This window comes from Pseudonaja textilis, chromosome 4 (assembly GCF_049901715.1).
Source record: "Pseudonaja textilis isolate UNSWEBS1 chromosome 4, rPseTex1.2, whole genome shotgun sequence".
Lineage (NCBI taxonomy): Eukaryota > Metazoa > Chordata > Lepidosauria > Squamata > Elapidae > Pseudonaja > Pseudonaja textilis.
The window spans coordinates 51,821,781-51,841,917 of record NC_141993.1 but is presented as its reverse complement, the minus strand read 5'-3'; the positions used below and the strand labels follow the sequence as shown (position 1 = coordinate 51,841,917).

Sequence of the window (20,137 nt, the reverse complement as noted above, 5' to 3'; positions counted from 1 at the left end):
ACTGATTTAGATTAGCTAGAAAGCAAGAAATCTGACGATTTCTAAATCACACGGCACAGCTGATAGTCTGAACAGCTGATCGTCAGGGGGAACAAAAAGGAAAAATAGCAACTTACCAAAAATTAGGCGAAGGCACAACACAGGAAAGTTGTATGGCGCGCATGCAAGATAAGAAATGACTGAGTTGGGCAGGGAGGGTGGGGAGGGGCCAGCCAGTGGCATGATTTGGCAGTTCTCTGAACTGCACAGAACCGTATCAACCGGTTCTATAGAACCGGTTTGAACCAGTAGAATCCCACCCCTGAATATAAGGTTGAGAAAAATGAGTTTATCATAAATTAATTTACACTGGATTTTATGACCAATCAAGAAACACTTCTCAATGAATTAAATAAATAAAGTAGTAAGAAATCAAGGGAAGTTCAAAAAGACCAAGTAGCAAGTACATTACAGTTAAAGATTTTTTTAAAAAAAGCAAAGGAAATGGGAGACTGAACCTCAGCATAGTTCAACAGAAAAGAGCACATTTAGATTGGCCACAGTTCCAACTGACTCTAACCAGTGGTCATGCTAATGTTGAGATCAAATATCAACTGGAAAATTAACAATTTTCTATTCAGTGGAATTAGCATCTGCTTAAAGATACTCTTAAGTTAAATCCCCACTTAGCCTTAAAGTTTTCTGCAATCTTGGATAATTTCTTGCGCTCTGTTTGACTTTCAGCATGTCATACTACCACCACATGTACTTCCATAAACCTCCAGCAGTTGTTTTAATTCTGCCCCTCAGTAGTTCCCAAAAGCTATCAACCTTGACACTACTTCTTCCAAATCCCCAACGCGCAACCCCCAAACTGGCATCCAACTGGAACAGTGTTCTCCAGTGTTATTGCTACATTCCCTGCCAATTTGTCTATTTAAAGGATAGGGTAATGTCTCAGCGGATGCAATACCATTCATTAGGAAAGAGTTAGAAGGCTTCAAAAAGGGGCTGAGAATTTCACAGCCTGCAGATTACTGTATTTACTTTATGAAAACTATTCTTTCTGAAGACTCTAAATACACTTAACAGTTGTATTAGTAGCAATAGTTTTATATATAGGTATATTCGTAGTAATAGTAGTTGTAGTAGTCTTTTTATTTTTAGGAGAATCAGCACAGGTTTCTTTCACTTTTACAGAAAGTGAGAAATTCCCTAGGTCAGCAGCTGAATTCTGTGACAGAATGGCGCAAGTATGCATACAAAGCTCAAAATTAAGGAAGTTACAGAGGAAGCAAAAACTATTTTTCAATGCATACTTTATGAATGCATACTTACGCAATGCTTAAAAAAAACTAGAACTGGGAAGAAACAAAGGCTTTAACAGGAAGCCGCTATAAGTTTCACTGAGTGCTACTTGGAGATTGATGTGTACAGATGGTAGTGGAATACAGGAATGTTTATTTCTGCTTCTGTTCTGTGCAATCCTCGGAACTTTATGGAGTCATTTATGGAGTGCTTTTTCAACACATAACTTGAAATTCAGTCCAATTAAGGGAAGTCATAATTAAAAAAAAATTAAAACTGTGAATTGAAAGACTGGATTTTATTCATTGATGAAACCAATTTTTTGAAAGATGATTCTATCTTTGAAGCTTCATATTCAAAAATAAGAACAATACTTAAAATGGTCTGAGACACGTAAGTGAATCATTAGAGCCTGTAAATCCAGAAAGACAAAAGTTTGAGTAAGCAAGGGCAAAAACTCAGCTTCCAAATCATCTTAAAGTCCACAGGAACCACCTGGTAACAATGTAACAATACTAGAAACGGGGTTAAAAATGTCAGGTCATTTCCATCCTTACACCAACTACAAACGGATCTAAACTTTGACTGAAATTTGGTCATTTTGCCATAGATTTTCAGTAATGCAATCTTAGGGGGCTGCAGAGGCAAATACAATGCTGGGGTTATATTTGGTCCAAAGGCCACTACCCCTACTTAATATTAAAAGCTTGTGGCCAGTTCTGATTTCAACATTAATAACAATTAGTGTGTTGTCCACAGTAAACATGCAATTCACTTCAGTATGCTAATGAGAAATTAAATAATTCTACTTCCTAATTTGTGGGACTGCCGAGATGTAAATTCACTGGATCAATCTGACTTTTCTTAGAATCCTGAAATCTATCAGTTAAACTAAACAGAAGCTGAAGAAGGAAGCACAAGACTTAGAATAAAGTTAGGATTTTCATTCTATTCCCAAAATTTAAAAAAAAAAATATTAGAGAGGAAGAAACAGATCTGGATCTTTTCTGTGTTATACACCGATATAATTTTTAATGACAAAAACGAATATGGATTTGCAGCAGAAGATGACTTTGAAGACTGCAAGAAAAGAAATTTGGAGTTGCAACTTGCTGTTTCCCCATCCAGTATAAAAATTTGTTGCTCAGAATTCTCAGCAGAGGATGAGCCTAGACTTGTATATATGAGCTGCATATGTAAGATTCCCCTGCCGCCGCCCCGCCCCCCCCCCAAAAAAAGCCTAGTTTTTTGGAAGTGATTCATCTGGAGCTTCTAAATGGACAGAAAATAAATTTGCAGCAAGAAAAGAGAAAATGATAACAAGCTGTGAAAATACACCTACAACATTCAAAGAAAATGTGCCACAAATGTTCCTTCTGACTTAATGAACAAAGCACTGTTTGCCAGAAAAACTTGATAAGATTCATTTACCAATATTTAAGCTTTTAGCCAGAGGAATTTATTTCTACTTAGATCCTTGTGGGCAATTCTAATCAGACAGCTGTCATTTGATAGATTTATTTTTACTAGTGGTATTAATGTTATTATTTGATATTATTTATATCAAATAATGTTATTATTTGATATTATTGATATGTAGGAGATGTTCCCAGTGGTTTTGCCAGCAATAAGAACTTCTATGAAAGGCTCAGCAGGCAGATTTTTGCGACAGATTTTTGTTAATGAGAGCACAAAACCAAGATTAAGCAAAGCTGTGACAGAAACTCATTAATTAAAAAGGGTAATGTAGGGAGAAGGAAGCTAAGAAACTGAGGAAGTGGGAGAGAAAGCATAGGAGAAAACTGACATATTCTGTTTTCAGCAGCAAAATATGGCAATCCATATCAATTGGCTGCTCCAAGGAGTTTAAGAAGAATGCTCAGTCAATCCTTTACAAACCAAAATGGATGTTCTTCATGTCGTCGTCGTCCCCCCCCCCCATGAAGAAAAATACCTGCTGGGGGTGGGGGGAGAGAATCTTAATGTCATGTTCCCCAAGAGTCCTACTATCCTAATCACCATAATAAACACATATGCTGCAAATCAGCAATGTCTGAGAAAAAGTGAGCTACACTTGAGGTCTAGAAGGCTTATTTGAATTAAGAATCCCATGGTTCTTAAAAGATTCATACTTCCCTGTCTTTTCTGTGAAGGAAAACTATAACCCCTGAAAGGAGGAATCAAGGCTACCAAATGTGCCTGAGTCCATTTTCAACTATGCCTGAAGTATGGCAAAACAGAAAACTGGAATTTGGAATTCATGTCTGCTTAGGGCAGAGCACAGCAGAAAGGAGACGATCTTGAAGAACCCCTGGAAGCATGTTCTCATGCAGGCATTCTCTGTCTCTAAATTAGCAGAAACTACTGAAATATGGTATGGCGAGGTAAGAATCTTCATTGCATACAAGGATGAAGTCACTTGAAATTGATTCCTTTCTCTCAATATAAGAATCAATCCCTTCTCAACTCACTACTGTGTAAATCCAGTGCTTTTCTCCCCACCTTTTTCACAGCTTAAAGGACATATTGCTTTGGGCTTTTCAAGCCTAATGCTAGAGGGATGTTGGTTGTTGCATGACATTTCTGGGAAATGTCCTATGTGCCCTATGTAATTCCATACCTATACTCATATCAAATAGAGATCAATGTGCCGATGAATGTGCCTTGATGCTAATTTTATTAAGATCATTTTAATGCAAAACAAGGGCAAGATACCAGTATTCTTAATGCAGAGTACCAGATTTCAGCATCTTCATTATTTAGAATGTCTATGGACCCCATATTGGGCCCACAGATATTCTTTGAAATTCAACATGATGGATGGTTCCAGCCCAGCATGCTCTATGCTGTGCAGCCAGAAAAAAAGGCAAGTAACCCTTCCCAAATGCATACCAATCTGCAATGATAGGCAATATGGGAGGCGGGGGTTAGTTTGCATTTCTAACAAATGAGCATTCTGTGACTTGTCATGCTCATTACTGCAGCTACTTTGTAAGAGTACAACACCACCAAATGTGCTTTAAATAATCTCACTCCAGCAAGTCACAGTGTTATTCTTAAAAAAAAAAATCTGCAGAGTAAAGAAATGATAATTCTTAGCATAATGTAAGAACTGCAATTGTCTAACAATATTCCCCCTTCTCCAAAACAAAACAACACTTAAAAATAAACAATTAGGTTAGTGTGATACCACTATATAGGCCTAACAAAGAGGAGAATCAATTCAAGTGTCTCTGTGAAAAAGGTATTGCTATTATCAAGACCAACCTGGAGTAGGAAAACTGTAAAAGCTGTTGCATTCTGGATGCAGAAAGTGCACAGAAGCTCCCAGAATGTAGAATGATACACTTAGCAATGCTAAAACGGCACTACTTCCAGGGTTAATAATCTTTTAGCTGATGATTCGTATGCATTTATGAGCACTAGTGAATGACCTTCAAGAATACCTGTAAGACACTGAGAAGATGCATTAAGGAAGCACGAGTCCTTTCTTTCCAGAAATACAGCTTTTCCGCATTACTGAATAGCAAATTAGGAAACAGAAGAGACTGATATCTCAATTCAAAAATGTAGGACCAGCAGGTGTATTTGAGGAGACTCAAGTATTGATGTCCCTTCAAGCAGTCATATATGGAATCCTGTCCTACTAAACCACCCACATCCTATCCTTTCTTTCCAATATGTTTGCTTAAGGACTACAAGCAAAGAGTTCTTTAAGTGAAATGCATCTGGACAAATATTTCTGCTGCTGTTCGAAATAAAATTGTCAACAGCAACAGAATTCCATTGACCAGATGAAAGCTCCAGGAATCCCAAAATACTGTGCATACTTCAATGGCAGAAGCTGTTTCAATAAAAGATTATCCCCCAATGAATTTTCCTGCTCCCAGCAGGCCCTATAATGTGTGCCAGACATGAAAACATAGGTTGTTCCATTACCCTAGATACATTATTCAAAGCGGCAAAATGAAACGATACAGCCACCACTGTAAGTGGAAATAACGCAAGAATGAATCCCTTACAAAGGAAATCTACTTCACCAGTGGTTTTACATAAACAGCTCTTGTTTATGAAGCCAGGTTTCATTACAGGCAGGAGAAATGTTATCTTTTTGTGGACAAGCTAAATTGAACTACTATACAATAGGCCTACGTGACACAGCAATATTACAAAGTCAGTCAACAATTCTTGTTTATTCTTAATATACAAAACACTATCCAGTTCAGAGTTAATGAATGGCAAGGATGATGCTTATTCATTGAGGATGGCTTGGAGCAATAAGATTACTAAACCTCCATAATGCTATTGATGCTTCAATACAGTCATTTTTTTCAGGACATCATGAAAAAGGTTAAAAGGATAAGCCAAACTCAGTATCTGAATGTGTACATGAGAAATCGTAAACCTGGCAATATTTTAATTTAGGACTGCAATCTTATGCATGCTTACTTATTATTATTAAACCCCTAGAAAATGATCTTAATAGCATTAGATCCCAGAGAAAAGAAAAACCGAGACTCGTTATAAAAACAAGCTATTTGATCAGTTATTTTGTAAACTTCATTGTAGATTCAACATAGCTCCAAAGTCCTTAAGTCTATTCAGGCAAAGCAAACAATTTTGGGCCACTATTATCCCCAAACACACAGCAAAACCTGCAACTTGGCTTTTCGCTATCCAAGCATTTCATTGTTCTAAGAATGGAAAGCCATGTAAGAATAGGATTTAAGTATAAATTTAAATAAGAGAAACATGCAACAATATCTGCCCATAAATCGACTTTATCTACTGATAATTTGCAAACCAAAGTTGTTTGTTTAGGGTTTTTTTTAGGAGTGGGGGGGGGTTAACATAAAAGTTCCAATAACATGAAACGATTATTCATTTACAATGCTTCATCAAGTAGCAATGTATACAGAGGATGCCAGTATTCACATATATTTGTCTTTGCAGAAAGGGAACTCTTTTGGATAAGTTTCTTGATATGATATTCCTGAGTCAGCTTATATAAAATCAAATTATAGGGCAATTAGAACAATTCATCAAAATTTGACCAAGGTGCATTGAAAAGATAGCAACAACAGAATAATCAATACGCATAATTAATAACTGCACGCAGTATCCCATGCTGAACAAGTCTAACAAATGGGGAAAAGTGGGGAGAAATAAATGGGCTGTGCAGCAGAGATAAGACAAATATGCTTTGTTCTGCTTCCGAAGACTCCCTACTCACTGGAAGGATTATAGAGGATACAACCAATATATATGGACCGCACACATGAACATAAAACTGTATGGCACTAGGGGAGCTGTGTTTGAGAGCAAGGCTCTAAAAAGTAGCAGGAATTAATGACTTACGATAGGTTGCCAAGCAAACAATAAATCTTTTAACATGATAGTAAGGAAATAGAAGCACTTCAGATGATTTAAAGAATAACACCCATCATGGAAGAGAAAAATTGAATCACTTCATAAGGCAGGCCAAAAGATACTACATACATACATACATACATACACACATACATACATACATACACAAATACATACATACATACATGAATACATACATACATACAGTACATACATACAGATAACCTTTAAGTTAAATGACTGTAGATGGAAGCAATTTGTGCACGAATTGTGGACGACTAGAATATAACAGGGTGGAATGTTTTTAGCTGGATTTTTTATCTACCTCCGAAAACCTTGGCAATCCAGGAAAAAGGAAACCATAATGAGAAGATGAAAGGTGTTTTAGGAATTAATGTGGCTACGAGAAAAAGATATGTCTCTAGGACAGGAATAAAGGATGCTTAAGAAGATTAATGCCATCTATAAAAGGAAAATGGGGGAGAATCCCCCAACATGGGGAGAATCCAGCAGGCATGTAGGGTAAATGCACGAATGATCAACAGGACAACCTAAAAGAAAAGTTACTTAGCTAAAAAGCACAGGTATAAAATAACTATGTACAAACAAGAATTCTGTGCATTTCTATGAATTAGGCCTGGCATTCATTAACTGGATAGGAATGGATAATAGAGAAGAGCTATTTCAATCAGCAAACATGTACAAAGACAGCAGCCAATATTAACACACACACCCCCCCCAAAAGTAAAACAAAAGTCTATAAAAGATATAGAGGAATCTGGCAAGAGGTCATTCTTAGTGTTTCTTCTATATGTGCCATAATGCAGAAAAATAAGGATAGCTTTGAGAATGAAAAGGGTTAACACCGTCAATGGTTAACAATGGAAAGCTTTATTGTTGACAAAGACCCAGATTTGGAGAAATAAGATTCATATCTTATTCATGTACACATGCGTGAAACCCCAAATCAAATGAAGGGAACTTGTTAAAATGTGCGAAATGAAGTAGACAAGAGGTAGCATTTCACATCTAAAGTAAAAAAAGAAAACCAACAACCTTCAGCTACTCATTTTCCTGAAAGCTCTTAAATGGGACCCTGAACTTCTGCCCCTTATTCTGGGTGAATGGAGACTGACTGTAATGGACATACATTCCACACATTCTCAGGATCCCTGTCCGCTACAGTAAGATTGATGAGGTACACACTAAACCTCTGAGAGAAAAAGAGTTAAAATCTCAGGGAAATCCTGAGATTTTATATGAGGAAAGCCAGTTCCAGAGTGTCTAAAGCAGGAAAGAAGAGTTCCAACAGAAGGCAATTTGTGCATGAATTGTGGATGACTAGAATATATGGAAAAGAAAGGGCTATGGGGTCAATGAGCACAATATAGAGAAAGGCAGGCCAAGTATATGGGATTGATACAATTCCTTCTGCCTTCATTCCTTTCAAAGGCTTAGCAGCTGCATGAGACACAGAAATTCCATAGGTGCAACTCCCCCCCCCCGCCTTTCTTCCACAAGCACATGAAGAGGAATGAGGGGGGGGGGGGCTTCCTAATGTGTGTCTCATAAATGGGCAAGAAGAGAGGAAAGAGGCACCAACTGCCCTGAACACCAAGTCTCAGGACTAAGTTGCACGCTGAGAACAGAGGGCAGAGCAAACGCAGAGGAGGGGTGGGGGGAGAATGAGAATGGAACAGGGAGCTAGGTAAGTAGAGAAACAGTTCAACATTTGATTCTGAGCTTGATGACAAAAGCAGCCAGCAGTGAGAGTGAGTCACAACAGTGCAGTAAATGCGAAGCAAAATTGCAAGCTAAGGCTTTGGCTGGAAGAGTCAGGGGCCAGCTGGGCCATGGGCTAACTGTATCTTTCCCTCAGCCATCAGCCTGCTGAGCAAAGTAGTTGGCATAAGTCAGCTATGGAAACTGCCAAGCTTGGAGAGGTTCAACAAGAAGCTCCTGGCATCGGGTGACTTGTGAAGTACAGATAGTAGTCAGAGTATCAGATTAGCAAAGGGAACTCCAAAGGGAACCCTCTACCCAACACCCAGGCTCAGAGAAGCCTGAAGCTCACTGGCTGACCTTGGGGTTTACTGCTGCCTCTAGCCCACCTAACAAGGTTGTAGTGAAGAAACACAGAGGTCCGCAGTTGGGGAGAACTATAAATAAGACATGGAAAAGACATGGACGTGATGGGGGGGGGGGGAAGAGATCACTGCGCGAAGGAGCTTCCCCTTCCCGTCTCACCTGGGAGGTTTGACCGCGGCGCTCTCTCGCTTGTCCAGGACGCCGGGCACGCAGTTGGTGAGCTCGGTCCAGTCGGCGTGAAGCCCGCAGCTCCAGCCCGTGGAGAAGCGCGAGAAGAGCCAGGTCTCCCGGCGGTTGGGCCGGTAGCAGGTGCATTTCTTCTGCCCGGGCCGGCAGTCGCAGGGGACTTCGAGACGCACGTTTTGCACCAGGTGGCGGCCGAAGGTGGTGCCGCCCGTCTTCTGGATGTGCAGGAAGACGATCACGTCGTCGCCCTTCATGTCGAAGGCCAGCTGGCGCTCCAACTCCCGCACGGGGAAGTAGTACTTCTTGACGTAGTGCGGGTCCGGAGTGGGGAAGAGGTCCAGCTCATCCTGGTACGAGCGGCCGCTCGGCGAGCCCAGACTCAGCCCCGGCCCCACATACTGGTACAGGATGAGCATGAAACACACCGACCCCGCCACGATCAGCAGGAACTTGCTGTTCCTTTCAACCATGGTCCTTCCAGCGCGCTTCATATGCCACCATCTCCCGGCAATGGGGAGGCGGCGGCGGCGGCGGCGGCTGTTCCTGGAGGGGTTGGCAGCGGCGCCGAAATACGCTCCTCTTGTCTCGGCTTTGCTTCACGCGCCAGCACCGACAACCCAACCGGCGCCTCCCTTTGCAAGAAGCGGGGATTCCCTGCCCCTCTCCTTTTTTTCCTCTTCTCCTTCAGTCAGATCGGCAAAAGGGGGAGGCGAAGACGGGGGAGGGGGGCGCGTACAGCGCGGTTCCAAATGACCCCCTCCCCCGGTTCCGCCTCCCTCGCAGCCCCGTCCCGCCTCTGCCTACGGGACTTTGCTTCCCCTTTCTTCACTCCAGCTCCAATCAAGCCAGCCGATCGGCTCACACGATCCGCAAAGCCCTCCGTCTAGCGCTGCCTCGCTCGCCGATGCACGCTAGTTCGACTCCTTCCTGCCTGGCTTCCTATTGCCAAGCCCCACCATGATCTGAGCCCAGCATGCACAGCGCCGTCTCCACTCACTTCTCTGAGCAGCTCCAAGCGCGCACTGGAGACGGGAGAGCAGTCGCGGCGGCAGCAAACACGGGCACGCCGCAAAGGCAGCAGTTCTGGAGGCTCCGAAGTTGCAAGCGCCCGCCCGTAGAAATTTTGGGCGTGCGCGCGCTGCTGCTGCGGCGGCGGCGGCGGCGGCGGCGGCTGCGATGTTTTGGGGAGTTCTCCACTTCCTCTTTTACAGAACCAAAGCCTACCAATGGGGAAGCGCGGTTACCGATCTTCACCTTCAAGAGCAATGATATCCCTTGAATTCAGAACTGGCGATCTGATCTCGCTTCTCCCCCTCCGCTCCAGATCCAGGAGAAAGGAAGGGACCGCCTGTTCTTCAGTCGCGAAATCTATTTTGCTCGCTTTTCTAATTAAAGGAAGACCCACCCCGGGATCCAGGTTCTACAGTATTATCTTCTCGGGTTGCCCTCCTCCTTCTCAAGAGCTTTTGAACAATTGCACGATTCTTCAACAGGTGCTACTTTTACCTGGCATGAAACTGAACGATGAATCAAAAGAGACCCGAAAGTCAATTACCGCAGTCATCTTTATCTGAAAATTTATATACCATTCTTCATTACAAACTCAGGAATTGGTTGACAATCCGATGCACAGTAATGCAATAGAAAACTTTTAGTTCCTAAAAAAAAAAACCCGCAACATTTAGATAAGCAGTTTTACTTTAAAAGTTAGAATATTATCTTGAACAAGACAAATAATGATGTTTAATACTGTTAAGGATTCTGAAAAGGTTTCTCTTGAAGGCTGTTTGGGAATGATCCATAAAGACACTTTTCTCTAATAATTATAATCAGCATTTTTATTTTTGTACTTATGAATGGCATGATTCGATCCAGAGATCTTTCACATACTTAACAAACGTCTTAAAAGGCTTGTTTTGCGTTTTGCAGATGCCATCAAAATAAGTGATCAAATGAGAAAATTCAGAGCTCCATTATCCTTTGGACAGAATCCCACCACATTCATTGAGTTTACTTTGTAATAGAGATACAGTTGATTGCTGAATCAGACCCATATTGAATGGTTTGAAGATTCAAACTAGAATGGCTAGTCCAAAATTATTTTGTGTGAGATGAAAAGGGAAATCTTTTTCAAACCATGTGCAAAAGCTGTAAATTATCCTGAGAAGTATTCAGGATTTTCTTTTAGAGCAGCAGACCTTTCCCTGGAGGGCATAAATAAAACTATTGTGGCATCCATCTTTTTTCTCTAGTGGCTTGCTGCCTTTTCAGCCATTATCGCCTTGGACAACTGCCTCATTCCAACTAATAGTAGGGCCACTTTTGGAATTTATCACTAAAAAATTAGCTTGTAATACTGCTTTCAGCTTAGTTAAAGAAGGCATATTTTCATTGCTTTAGGAATGTCTTTAAAGAAAGTGAAAGCAGAAAAGGAATGTTATGAGAAACAATTTTCCTCTTCCTTTGTCTCCCAAGTCTCTGCCTCATCCCATCAATCGCAGTAATCTTTTCATTGTGATGTCACAAAGAGTTGTTCTTCTGATGTCACAAAGGCAGAATTATGAGAATGAAAAATGAATAGGGAATGCTATGTTTTGCAAGATGAGCAGCCATATAACTTTAATAAATAAATAATAAAAATGTAGAACAACTAGAATCTCATAGTAAAATAAAGTTTGAGGAAAATGTACGGTACTTCTCTTAATATGCTACACATCATTGGGGGGAAGGAGTTTACATGAATGTGGCTGTCAGTGCATGGGTTTGTACTGGACTACTTTGTATAAAAATAGCCTTTGGTATTATTGTTGTTAAAGGCTGGAGAAGAAAGGTCTGTTTGGAGATTTCAACAACTTCCCTACTTATTTATTTTTTTACAAGCTTCCCTCTAAAAGAGGGTTGCTGCTATGTTTGGAATTAGTGTGCAGTCCTGGGGAAATGGATGAGATTCCCCAATAGTTTTGCATCCTGTAATGCCACTGTGAAGCCCTCCAAACTGTTATACAGAATGAATGGCATTTGACACCCTTCCCAGAGAAGGCCATCTTGGCTAGGAGTGCTGGGAATTTCAGGCAGCAGGTTTAGCAATGTTCTAAGAGGAAAAGATCCATGGACGCCAAATCATTTTTTTATGCCTATTATTACCAACGCCGGAGACAGCCAAGTGTTTTTAGTATTATTTTCCTATTGGGGGTTTATAGATGGCATCATCTGTAGCATTCTATCATATAAAAAGACTTGGTTCCACACGTTCTAGCAAGTCCATATCAGAGTGGGGGCTGGGGAGAGAATGTCACGCCTCATCCTCTTCATGCATGAGCTCCCCACAGTCTCCTGTATGAGAGTGTCCTTGGCGAAAATAGGGATAAAGGTTCAATATAACGGTCAGGTAGAAAAGAGAGGCAGAAAATATATGAAAGTTTACATGTTGGTCAAAAACTGTAATAAAAATTTGCCTACTTATCGATCTACAAAAGCTTGGTCTCCCTCTCTCCTTCCTTCAGCCTCCCGCTCTCCCTCTCTGGCTAAAAATTGTTCTCTGTTTATATAATGGCTTGAAGGAAAATATAATAACAATGTCAAACATAAATCCTTTCTATTAGTACATAGGCAACTGGTAGGTTTCCTATTCAGCTTTCCTAATCATTAAATATAAAGCAGGATTGTATGACCTGAGATTCCAGGGCCACATGTATCCCCCCATCCCACCCCAAGCCTCGGATACACATCAGGGGTGGGATTCTACCAGTTCGCACCTATTCACTAGAACCGGATGTTAACACTCTAAGCAGTTCAGAGAACTGGTTGTTAGAAGAAATTACTGGCCTAATCCTGCAAGGAAGGCAGGAAGGAAACATTCTGGGGTTGCTTACAGAAACTGCCTCTCCGTTAACCCTTATTATACATTCTTGGCAGGACTAGACTTCCTGTCTCAGGAACGTCTCTGGAGTTTTTTTCCCCTCCTTTGCTGGTACTTGGCTTGTGTAGAGTGACCACTCAAAGTTACAATGGCACTGAAAAAAGTGACTTATGACCATTTTCCACATGTACAATTGTTGCAGCATCCCCACAGTCATGAGAGGACAGGCGAGGGGATGCGTACCTCGATGTGAGTGATGTTGAGTTGGCCACACCCAGCCAGTCACATGACCACCAACTAAGCCACGCCCACAGAACCAGTTGTTAAAAAACTTGAATCCCACCCCTGGTACACATTCCCAGTCCTATGTAAACTTGCTAGATCATAGTGTTTAATATGATGGGAAAACACAATGCTAGTAAAATGAGATAAATCATATAAACTGAAATGAATGAAACTGACACTGATTTGTTGTAATTCCACATATTTCTTCAAAGGCCAAGTGACACTTTTGCCCTGGATAGGTGCTTGTGAAGAGGAATGATGAATTATGCAACTCTTCTCTTTTCAAATCAGCAAACATTAATCTTTCACAGTACTCAAATAATCACACAAAGAATGTCATATTTAATGTCATTTTCTTAAACAAACGCAAAGGGTTTGTGTATGGGTATGGTACCCATTTTGTGTACGATATTTGAGAGCAATGATATCTTCATAATGAAAGAAGAAACAGTGGAGAAATAAGCTTTATTTACATTTGGGAGTTAATGTTTTGATTTGGGGAGTGCTGGCATTTATGCACTATTTTATGTAAGCGGTTGAAATAAATGTGAGACTATAAAGAGCCACAAAGGAGATTGTGGAATTGATGTTTTGCCTTTGGTTGTAAAAGTACATAACTGGTAGAATAACCCACTGAGTGTTAATTGTAAGAAAGTGTATTTACTATAGAATGAGTTACCAACAAATAAGAAGCATGAAACCAATATGAAAATGGTTTATTTACAATATATTGATGACTAATCAAAAAGATGGAAAAACCAACAAGAACTGGTTAGTTATGCAGAATAAAAATGTATCAATACAATTTGTTGTAAGTCTTGTATTACTGCATGCAGAATTTTTTCAGTGTAAGGCAAAGGGCATTATAATAGCTAACTAATTTTATTGATTGATTGATTATATATTCATAATCAGTTTTATATCACTGCCCATCTCAAATACTTGATCCTAGGTAATGATGTTTGTTTCCTCACAGTATTCAGTATAAGGATCATATGCACATAAAGACAATTCTACAAATGTTCCATCTAAATGGGCCCAGTCTATCTACTTAAACAGAAGTTTAGCTTGTCCTCTTCAAAAGTTAAATGGCACCCCAAAGTCTTTTTCAACAGTAGTCAGGGATATTTGATATCAGAAGTTTTTGCTCATTCTTTTGGTCTCTTCACATTTCCTAGGCCAGCTTCTTGATTTTAGGTTTTCAGTCTGTGTTACATGTTATTCTATCCTAAGGTATTTCATCTACTAAGATTAGTATTAATATTTGCCTTGTAATAAATATAAAAAAATCATAACCTTCTTTGAATTCACTACAAGAATATCATTCTTGATATGTTCCAGTGTTAAAACTAAATAAGCTGTATGTTATTTTAGCAAGATTACTTGAGTAACTAGTCTGAAGCAATGCTTTGATTCTAATTTACTGTTAAACAGGATTATGCTAAATGTTAGGATCTGATCATTATATTCAGGACAGTCTAAGGTCTAGACTATGCCTTGAAAAAATACACTGTTCACTTTTTTAACCTTCATTTGTAACAGAATTTGTTCTTTAATGAGATATTTTATGTTGTCCTAAAGTTCAAAGCAAAAATAAAGCTGAAGACTTGAACATCGTTATAAGATTCCTAAATACTGCAGGAATGGGCAAAGAATAGAATAGATCGCTAAGGTTTAGATAAGATGGATTTTTTTCCTGGTGAGACCTCAACAGAGAATTGGTTGTGGCGAGGAAAAAAATAAAATTGGAGATAATAAATAGGAAAAGAATTTCTTCTTGGCCCCTCAGCATTCCTACATTTTCTGTTTCATCTTTATGAGAATTTGATATGACCCAAAGGGGTGCCAGTCCACTGAGTATCTCAAAGGATCCTTTGGACAAATAGCATAGCAGCCGTTAATAATAGCCTCGTGAGCTCTCATCAATCCCAAAAGTCAGGCCCATTCATGAAACTAAATGGCTACTTCAAGGGCTAAGAGTGGCTACCCTCTGGCTATCTACCTGAATTCTTTTGGTCCACCTCTTGGTCTAATTCTATCTTCATAAGATATTCTATTCTATACTACGTATGCTGCTTTGTCTTCTGGTTTGTTTCCATTAGCTGGTTTGAGATGTATCTGTTGTTATTTATATATCACAGTTACCACTTCTCAATAGTTCCTCAATGTAGTAAGGTGTAAGTGTTAGACTACTATTTCTTCCATTAAAGGAAGATGTTTGGCTACTATTTCTTCCATTACAGCAGGCAATACATTTGGATTTAGGTAGTAGTATTGGTATTATGAGGATAAAGTGGAAAGATATTGTGTGTCTGGAACATAGGAGATGAACAATTGAATATGGTAAATATGTTAAACTTGGACTCTGGGGCACGAGGTTCATCTTGGGAAGCATTCATTTAAACTACCCAATAAAGTAAGGATAAATTTCTAGGAAACATAAGTGCAGCAAATCATTCAAGATGAAAGCTTTGTAGCTATTAGCAAGAAGCTGAGCCACTTGTGAACTTAAACTTAATCTGGATGAAACCCATAGCTGGAGAAATTAAGTAGGTGGCTGGAAAAAATGGATTATATTTGAATCTCCTTTTTAGTCTTTCAAATTCCTAACCACTCATTTGCATGATTATTATTAAATTTGTTGACAAATACTGTTTAATACATTTACCTTCTGATTCACTCCATACATTGATTTGATTCATCTGAAGCTATAGAAGGCATCAGTATGTTAAATGCTCAGAGCTTTTGGTTTGATTTGGAAAGTTGTTGTCAAAATACATGGTATTCTGTTGACAATAATCAGCAAATAAAAGTTATAGCCAGTGCATAGAAAAGGCAATAAATCTTCTAGATATGTTATTTTATTTAGGCTTGGAACAGCTGTAAGGATAGACTATAGGGATATGAGGAAAAAGTATCAGAGCAGCCTCACAGGATATTTATCCTTCTAGAACAAAGCCATACAATAGGAGAATCCTGAAAGTTGCAAATATAGTTCTTAGAGCAGGATTTGTTACACTTTTCAAAACTGTGGCATAAAACTATATATCAATGTGGTACACAGTGTGACAGTTCATTTTATAAAAGAAACATTGAAAACATATAGTATTCTTTGTTTTTCCTTACATTTTTATACACTTCTTATATTTTAGTGTTTTATTGCTTTTAAAGCAATGACAGAAATGGAAAAAACACAAAGATAAATATGTATGCATTGTCAAAGAAAATTAAAAAAACACATTGAAGGAGTTCTTTTAAGAGTCGGGAATAATGCAACAAAAAATAAAAAAGTATAATGTATCATTTTAGCTGTAAATAGTTACAGGTCTATATATAGTTATTTAATGCAATTATTATCCAAGCACATTTACATTTCTAATACATTTATACAAGATTGTTATAGTTTGTATAAATGAGTCCCATGTTTTATCTTACTTGTCCATACAAAGTCTATATCTGTAGACATCCTGCTCTCAAGTGGCAAATGAATCTACAGAATAAATTGGGCCATACATTTATTTTTCCAATGCTGCAATATCAACCTTTGGGCTGTGGGAAGGGCAATCCATTTACATTGCACACTTATTATAAATCTTAATAAGATATTTGATTTTTCACTTGTTGGCATACTTAATTCATCTCTGAAGTATAAAATTGGTTAAACTGAGCCTATTTTTATATTTGATATTGGTTCCACTATTTTAAGTTATGCTGAAGGAAAGGATAGGTGTTTTGGTGCTTTTTCACCTAAAACTCATATTCTCTGTGAACTTTATTGAAAAAATCTTTTAATCATGGTTCTTTTTCTTTTGGTTGCTTCAATATGAAGTCTGAGGCACGATGTGCCAACACTTCCTTTTCATTCATGATAAAATGCTTTTTTGCATACTGAAATATTTTCTTGGAACTTGGAATCAGTTAGTGGAACATCTTCAGGTTACAGAACATAGTTCAAGGAAAATAGTTTAAGAAGGATTGCCATGGAAACCTCCAATAATTAATTCCATTTAAGTGTAATAAAATATAAATGAAATAAAAAACAGGTATGTTTTTTGGGGGGGCTATTGCTAACAATGTTTGGTTCCCCAGCATGCTTTTCCAAGGTCCAAAAAGTACATAGATATTATGAAATGGATTGTAAGCAAAAGCAAAAACGATAAAAGCAGAAGCTGTTAAAAGAAAATTTTCCTTGGAGCATAATGATCCTTAAATCAAGTGTTACAATTTAAAAAGAAAGAGAGGCCAAAGCTTAAAATGTTGTGAGTTGAAGGAAAAGGAAAGCCACAGCATTGCCCCATAGGTTTCACTTGCAGGTAATTTTAGCAGGAACCTGTAATCCTGACCAGACCCAGCAATAAATGCAGAGCTGAGTTTATACGGCTACTCCCATTTCTAGGTTAGGACTCAACAGAAGTCTCATAGACGCTGTTCAGCAGGATCTTTACTGCATACAAGTAGAAATAACACAAAACAGTTGATTGCCTGCTGCCCGTGTAAACGGGCAAGTGCCTCTTCATAGCCATGGTGGTCCAATCTGTAGCCTTTTCTTCCTATTCTTCCCATAAATTAATAACCACTTCGCACAGCACTTGGTGTCCTTGGAATTGTGCAGTTGCTGAGTGTTTCCCAGCGATTCTTTTCTTTTTGCTAATAGTGCTGAAAGTGAAGGAAATGAATGAGAGAGGATAAAAGGAACAGAGAGTACTGTAAATGGATATGTAGTACTGTAATGCGTATACACACACAATGTCCAATGTTGTTCTTGAGCAACAACAGAATAGTTCTTAGAGGGAAACAATGGTCTAGCATGGCATGCTACAGTTCTCAACTGAAGTTATTTTAATATAGATCAATTAATATAGATCAATTAAAAAAAGAAATTAAAAGGAGCAATAGAAACTAGAGTAGAGAGCATATGCATAAGTAATGTATCTGATTAATATACTGTATGTTTCTTATGTGTGAAAATATCATTTCTGAACAAACACAGCATTAATTATGTCATTAATGACAAATAGCTCCAAATCAGGTTAATTTTGTAGCAGTAAGATCCACTGTCTTGCAAAGGCAGACATTAAGTTACCAAGACCCTTATAGATTTTATGTTTGCAATGTGTTTGTGTGTGTGTGCATGCACGCTGAATTGCAATGTTAGTATTTGACCATTGTAATTGCCTGTTACAATGCTTTTTAGATATATTGTTGTAATTTTTCTTTCAACATCTAAGCAATGTAAAGTATTTTAGTATTTGACTGACCATCAATTGTTTTGATAAGCAATTAAATGGAGAGTCTTCATGAAAGAAGTTGCAGAAGGGAAATCTACTTCTGTAGGGTTTGTTTGTTTGCTTGTTTTTGCTTGGTAGGTTGACCTGAAGAAACTCCTCCCTTCCTTTCATTAGGCAGAGCTTCGTATCTGAGAAACAAGAGATCAACCTGTGAGTCTTACTCTTGGAATTCCAAAGTCTGTGTAGTGCTGGCTTGCAGAGCATGAGGGCAGCACTGTCAGCAATAATTTTGATATGTTTATAAACCAGCTGATGTTATAAAATTATGGGATTTTCCGCACTCATTCTGTAGATGTGATTGTGTTAAGCATTTAAAGACACCCTTTTATATAGCATGAAATCAGATCTTGAGTATTAAGAAACATGAAACATGAACAACAACAAAACCATCTTATTTACAATATTCAAATTGCTCCTAATTAATGTTTAATCAAATTAAAAGAGTTCTTTGGCATGTTCTAATCCACTTCAATAAGCAGGGGCATGGAGAAAGAAATTGCCAATAGGAAAAGATTTATACTCTTCAGTTTTATTTGCTCTTTGGGGGTGTGACCTGTGATATAATCCAACACCCCTAGATGGCACCAAGTTGGTGTAAGCTATGAGACTCAATTGCAAGCTAGAAAGTGGGGATGTTGTTATACAAAATGAGGCAATTAATACAAATCACCACTAGAAAGCTTGTGATTTCCAGTTCAATGTCTGGAATGAAGTGTCTGCTGAAGTGCTGGAAGATATTTGGTATGTAAACAGGAAGACCCAATTTAAATGAAACTAAGCTCCAAATGACCACAGCATTTGGACACATGCAATACATGCTATTTTCCTGGTAACAATATAGTAGTAGTTTGTCATTGCTTTATTTTGAATATTTGCCAACTTCTGAATTTAATATAGGGCTCTGGAATTTTCTGAAAGATTTCTCCTATTCAGCAATCAATCAGGTCTGACCACGATTAGGTTTTTCAGAATCAATAGGGTGGCTAGATGTTGCTACCTGTTGTGCCAGTTCAGTTTCTAGAATTGTGCATTTGTGTGTGGGGTGGGAGTAGGGATTTATGTACATGTCTAATACTATTGCAAAGAATCATCATTCTGTAATTCTGAATTACCTGAATATCACATCCATCCCCTAGACTGTGTGGTAACCCCCTCTTTCAGCTACTATAGTCACTATTTTGTTCTTAACCTTAGCCAGATCCTTTATTGTCAGACCTTCTTGTTCAGGAATTCAGTTGTGGCTGCTTTCTCAAGGAATCAAGTCATGGCTAATCTTTATTGCAAGCAGATTAATGGCTAAGTAAGACAACTGAACAGCACTGATTGACAGAGAAGTTCTCTCTTTCTCTCTCTCTCTTCAAACTACTCTACCCCTTTTCTTGCACAGCTCTCTAGCCAATTCAAATCTGGTTTTCCTGTTCTCAATTTCCCACCTCCCCTTAAAAGGCTACAGTGTTTCTGCATTCTTTCCCACAATAGTAGAAAATGCATTGTCTTCAGTTTCTCCTTTCCCACGGACCTAACACCATCACTCTCTACAATCTACCCACCCTCATCAACTAGTCAGATTTTCCCCTCTGGCCTTGTGTAACTAACTCTTTATTTACAAGCCCAACTCCTTTGCCATATAAACTAATGTTTCAGGAGAAAGGGCAGAAAGATATCCACAAGAACCATCCCTGTTCACCTGGGTGCCTAAGCCAGGCAACTTCTCCCAAACGGGGAGCCACAGCTCCTGAGTTGTATTGGATCAGAACCACTATTTGCATATAAT

At 38.9% G+C, this 20,137-nt stretch overlaps 1 protein-coding gene across 1 annotated transcript in view; it reads right to left on the bottom strand.

Annotated features, from left to right (window-relative positions):
- The window catches only part of HS6ST1 (heparan sulfate 6-O-sulfotransferase 1), a 195,552-nt gene extending 183,156 nt beyond the window's left edge, over positions 1-12,396 (bottom strand). The window contains exon 1 of the mRNA XM_026701278.2: positions 8,905-12,396. Within this exon, the coding sequence (XP_026557063.1) occupies positions 8,905-9,422 (518 nt within the window). The 5' untranslated portion in view covers positions 9,423-12,396. The remainder of the gene's footprint in view (positions 1-8,904) is intronic.
- Between the last annotated feature and the right edge of the window lie 7,741 nt (positions 12,397-20,137).